This window comes from Pristis pectinata, chromosome 26, assembly GCF_009764475.1.
Source record: "Pristis pectinata isolate sPriPec2 chromosome 26, sPriPec2.1.pri, whole genome shotgun sequence".
Lineage (NCBI taxonomy): Eukaryota > Metazoa > Chordata > Chondrichthyes > Rhinopristiformes > Pristidae > Pristis > Pristis pectinata.
Window position 1 is genome coordinate 14600106 of NC_067430.1, and position 6000 is coordinate 14606105.

At 48.6% G+C, this 6000-nt stretch overlaps 1 protein-coding gene across 1 annotated transcript in view; it reads right to left on the reverse strand.

Moving 5' to 3' along the window:
- Positions 1–5414, reverse strand: part of epha2b (eph receptor A2 b) — a 46348-nt gene extending 40934 nt beyond the window's left edge. Inside the window, exon 1 of the mRNA XM_052039132.1 lies at positions 5293–5414. Coding sequence (XP_051895092.1) covers positions 5293–5368 — 76 coding nt within the window. The 5' untranslated portion in view covers positions 5369–5414. The remainder of the gene's footprint in view (positions 1–5292) is intronic.
- Positions 5415–6000: the final 586 nt, after the last annotated feature.

A 6000-nucleotide genomic window follows, 5' to 3' on the forward strand; every position in this document is an offset into this window, starting at 1 on the left:
TTTAAAGACTTTCATATTATTCACATTATTCTCAATTCAGTACTTAGAAATATACATAACATTAAAACATCAAATTAAAATATTCCCATCCTTGTCCAGGATACACTCCAGCCCCTGTGGTGCCCACCAGTCCCGGAAGGCCTCCAGAGAGTGATGCACCGACCCCCACCCTCAAATGTGGTGGAAGAGCCTACCTCTCCTCACCTAAAAAAATATTCATTCATAACATATAAAGAAATAGAATTGGAACTTGTCTATATCTTCATTCACTGAACCAAGTAATTCATTACATTCACACAGTATCAGGATCACTAATGCTTCATCCTTAAACATGGCAATGTTTGAAAGGTATTATACATGACCCAGCCCCTCAGTGTGTGGAGTGGTAGTTCACAGTCAAACATGGTGTAAGAGCTGAAGTCAGATAAACCTGTCTCATTGATCAGGGACCTTCATCCTTCAACATCCCGAAGACTTCTCCATACCCTACACCAGGAGGCCCATAGGATCGTCCAAGCTGCATCCAGCTCCTGGTGCTCAGCAAATTACAGGTCAGCAGCTGACCAAGTGCCTTATGGCCACATACAATAAAACACAGGCCGGCTTGTGAGCACAGCTTGATGTCAGTGCTGTGGGTGAGGCAGGAACCCAGTCAAAGGATAAAATTGTGACTGCGCTCTATGAAGAGGACACGTTTTGAGTACTGGGTGATGGTGGAAACTCTGACTCTCACAGGGAATGTGCCCAGGACAAGACTAGGCACCAGTGCAAGTGGCAAATCAAGGTGGTAAAAAATCTAGGTCACCTGCTTTCTTGAATATTCTCCTACTGCCTGCAGTAAGGACCTCTTTGTTAACGTCAGATGAGGTACCAGAAGCTAATGTTGTTCCTTTGTTTAAGGGCAGCAGGGATAAGCCCAGTAACTAGAGGTGAGCCTTACAGCAATGGTAGGAAAGTTATTGGAGAAAATCCTACAGTATAGGATTTATGTACATTTGAAAAGGCGGGGCTCATCAGGGAGAGTCAGTGTAGCTTTGTGTGGGGGAAATCCTGTCTCACTGATTTGATTGAGTTTTTCTGAGGTAACCAAGATGACTGATGAAGGCAGGATGGTAAATTTTGTTTATATGGGTTTAGTAAAGCATTTGACAAGGTCCTGCATGGTAGGCAGGTCCAGAAGATTAAGGCACATGGAATCCAAGGCGAGCTAGCTAGTTGGATCCAAAATTGGCTTGGTGATAGGAGGCAGAGGGTACAGGTGGTAGGACCGCAGTGTGTATGCTTGGACCCTTGTTGTCTGTGATATATATTAACAACTTGGATGTGAATGTAGAAGGAATGATTAGTAAGTATGCAGATGACATGAAAGTTGGTGGTGTTGTGGATAAGAAAGGTTATCTAAGACTACAGTAGGATATAGATCAGTTGGAAAGTTGGACAGAGTGTCAGCAGATGGAATTTAATCCTGAATAGTGCGAGGTGGTGCGTTTGGAGACAACAGATAGGGATAGGACATGTACAGCAAATGGTAGAGTGTGAAGGAATGTGGATAAACGGAGGGAACTTGGGGTTCAAGTTCATAAGTAGCAATACGGGTAGAAAAGATGACACAAATGGTATATAGCATGCTTGCCTTCATAGGTCAGAGCATAGAATATAAAAGTTGGGATGTTACATTGCAACAGTACTAAACACTGGTATTGTGTGCAGTTCTGATCACCACACTATAGGAAGGATGTGGCACATTGGAGAAAATATCGAAGAGATTCACCAGGACGTTGCCTGGATTGGAGGACTTTAGTTTTCCCATGAGATCTGACGGTGTTTCTGTTTAGTGCCTCTCTATCCCTGGTGGGCAAGTGTCATCCTCCTGCAGAGGTGCCTAAACACAAGTGTGGTGTGCCTTGAGTCAGCGTTTCCTTTGCTTGGTGCTCCCCTTCACTTACCCCTTTATTGATATTCCTCATTTGACGGGTGCTCAAGACTACATTACATGGTACCACAGGGGATTTACAGCACGGAACTAAGCCATTTGTTTCATCCGCATAGCCCATCAGTACGGCCCTCTTCCACCCGTGTTTCACTCACTTCCTCTTGGAAGCACCTCTGCTCATCATTCCAAGTATCTATCAGTCTACATTCTAACCAAAGTGAAATGGATTTATTGACCATCTCTACACTACCGTTCCCAGTTCTGGTCCCTACTCTATCAAATCCCTTCATTTTAAAGACATCTCCAGGGACACAGATCAGCCTTTTTCCGAGAAGTGTGTTCAACCTTTGCTGATATGCCTAACCTGGAGCACTTCTACTGCCTCTTCTCCATTATAGCATGAAGAAAGGAACTAAGCTGGGTTCTCTACGCGTTGCCTAACAAGTTGAACACAAATTTTAATTCTATAGAAATACACAGTGATGCTTTTGTGTGTTATAATTATCAGTCATACAGCAGGTAATCTGGCCCTTCGGCTCACTGAATCGGTGCCAACCCAAAACCCGTTTACACTAATCCTACACTAATCCTATTTTACACACAGTAACACACATTCTATCACTCAGAATCAGATTTATTATCACTGATTTATATGACGTGAAATTTGTTGTTCTGCGGCAGCGGTACAGTGCAAAGACAAAAATTTACTATAAATTACAAAATAGTGCAAAAAGAAAGGAATAACGAGGTAGTGTTCATGAATTCATGGACCGTTCAGAAATTTAATGGCCGTGGGGAAGAAGCTGGTTCTGAGTCGTTGATGCCTAGATCCCAGGAGCAATTCACAGTGACTAATTGACCGACCAATTATGTCTTTGGGATGTGTGTGTGTGGGGGGGGGGGGGGATGTGTGGGGGGGGGGGGGTTGTGTGTGTGTGGGGGGGGGGGTGGGTAGGAAATGTGGGGGGATACGGGGGGGGATATGGGGGGTGGGGGAGGAGAACCCGGAGCGCCCGGGGAAACACGCGGTCAGAGGGAGAACGGGAGAACTCCACACAGACAGCTGCCGAGGACAGGATCGAACCCGGGCCACTGGTGCTGTGAGACAGCGGCTCTATTAGCTGCCGCGGATATTAACATTCAAATTCTTCCCAATTACTTTAACGTTCAGGGAACAGAGGCCAAGCGACCAGGCAAGTCGCCAGTGGCGTTTATTTAAACGGGGGGGAGGGGGGTGAAATAGAGGGGCCATACTCCTCATTATTAGAAGGGACTGCATTTTTCTGAAATTGGATCTGCGGGGAAGCGGCCACTGGTTCCGTACAGGGACCTCCTGACCAGAACAATTTGAACAGCATTGTATCTGGAGCTCGGTCCCCACAGAAGGGGAAGGAACGAGCCGCATACTCGTGAAGCTGCAGAGTGAACGAGTCACCTTCGACCGTCCCGCAGTGTTCCAGTCCCCGGTTACAGGCTACAGTGAAAAGTGTTTTTCACCGATTACCTAGACCAGAGGGAGCAAATGTGTGGGCTGGGCACATGCCGACGGTGGCACCTCGGAGAACCAAGGTTTTGCTGCGAGTTTTCCCACTAATTCCTTTTCTTAGAGATCTCCAATGACCATTACTGGCGGGTCTGGACCCTCACCGAGAATCAACATGCAACCTTTCGGAGCCACGGAGGTTCATGCACTGCATCCACAAGGTGCAGGTAGTTTTCCGGCCTCTGGGTCTCCAGAAATGAGCTCAGTGTGGAACAGGATGCCCGCGGGTCTCCCCTGGGAGTTCTTGCCGGTTTCACAGGAAAAGCGGCTCTAGAGCAACATTCATCCTCCCGAGCAACACACACAGGGGCCAAACGGGAAGACGCTATCAGGGAACAGGGGAGAGTTTAGCGGAACTCTGGCAGCTGCATTTTAACTTTACATTTCCTGAAAACAGGAATAACGTTGTTCGTGGCTCGAAAGAATTTTGCCTCGGATGGAAACAGGATGGGGAAGGCTCGGAGTCGGGGGAGGAATTCATTGAAAAGTAAGCGAGGGGACAAAGTACTTTGACAGAGGTGGATCACATTCCATGAGCCAAATACTTCAAATTAATCACGACACAAGATAAAGGAATAATTTCCCTTGGTTGCAACACTGGGGGGATTACAGCCGTCTCTTCCCCAGCCTGCTCTTATCCCTTCGTAGAAACCGAGACGCAGACTCGTTAAAGCTTCAAAGGTTTGAACCAATTGTTTGAAATCTAAACCAGCCCCTTCCATTTCACACCGCGCAAGGACTTCAAACACGGGACTTTAAACTCGTCGCTCGATTTTTATCGCCCTCCTCTGACTGGTTCCCGAGTTTAGTGCCCCCCTCACCCCACCCCACCCACACACACACAGTGTGCCACCTTGTAGCTGGGCACAGGTGTGCAGGCAGACGCTGGCTGCTGGTGCCCAACCCTGTCCCCCTCCCTGGGCATGGGCACACGGCAGGCATCTCTCCGGCGTGTCCAAGGCTCAGACTCTCTGACCTTGGGCAGCACCTAGACCATCCGCGGGCACCAGTTGTGCGCACCCGTCTCACCACCCCCATTCACATTTCCAGCCCATTCAACTGGAACAGCTCCGTGGTTGCAAACTGCCCAGCTCCTGACACAGGTACTGCGAAAATGCAGCAGTGCGGGAGAGAATCGGGAATTTCTAAATACTGGGCTAGAATAAATCCAGGTGATCGTAAATCCCGAAACATCCACTTCAGGTGCTGACCGCACTGGCGAATATTTCCAACAATTTCAATATTCGCATTTTGCACCATTCCCCTTCCCTTACAAAAATTATCCCTCCAAGTGAAGCCATTGCATACACCCCAAAGGGGAAAGGCCCCTTCTCTCCAGGATCTCGTCCCTTTAATTAAAGCGAAAACTAAAACTGAAGGGGAAGGGAACTGGGACTAATGGGAAACTTTGGATCAAACGGATACAATGGATCGAATGTGTGAGAAGATCAGGAGGGTTGAAGCAACCTTTCACAACAGGCCGGAGGGACTGAATCGCAGGTGTAAGAAGCCTTGACCCTCCACGGCAATCCGAAGAGAAACACACGGTCCAGCAGTTTCAGGGAGTGAGTCGCCTCTCCAGGTCGGTTAACCTTTGTGTTCCCCCTCCCAACCCACTCCCACTCCCCCCAGGATCAGAGAGCTGGCGGGCAGGGACTGAGATTCCGATTTTAAAAGGTGAACGCACTCCCTGTGCGCAGAACAGCAGAGAAACACGGGACGTGACCTAAAAGAAAAGCGAAGCCCCCCTCCCCTAAACTCGGGGCTCGATTGTGATTAGATGTCAATTAACAAAGAGGTTAAAACTGATTCTTACCCTCGTTGGTCTGGAGAGCGAGGCCGACCTGCGAGAGAAGGAGCAGGGCGGTGAGGTACAAGTGACGCGGCTCCATTGCAGAAACGCCGCAGCCGTGCGGGACCCGAGCAAAACCTCCGCCAAGAAGTTTGCGGCGAACTTTTGCCAAAGTTTCATTCATGCCCGGTGACGTCGGCGCCCCGTCCCTCCCACCGAACCCGGAGACATCCAATCAGAGCACGGCCCACATTCCAGGGCTGGGTGTCAGTGACCGGGGGCGGGGCTCTGGCTCCCGGCCCGGCGCTGGGAGGAGGCAGCGTTGCTTGAGAACGGAGCTGTTCCCATACACTGCAGTGTGACTTGCCCTGTCATTACTGGCGGGAGAACAGGCTCGGGCAGATCCATTTAAAAGCCCCGGAGCAGAATTTAATTCAAGGTTTGAAAGACTGGAATTAACCCCAAGACAAATCGCCCACTCGTCCCAAGTCTCCATCGGTCCGGAGCAAATTTGGCTTGTCCTTGTATCGAATTATTGCACCATGATAATTCTTATTGTCAGGCCATCGACATCCCGATTGATGTTCGTTCTGCCTACATTCAAAGGGCAGCTCGACAAGTCCTGAAAAATATAAAAAATAACTAAAGTGCAGGAAATCTGAAATAAAAAAACAACAAATGCTGTGAACAAACCAGGCAGGGGTTGAACAAAGAAACAGCTAAAGCTTCAGG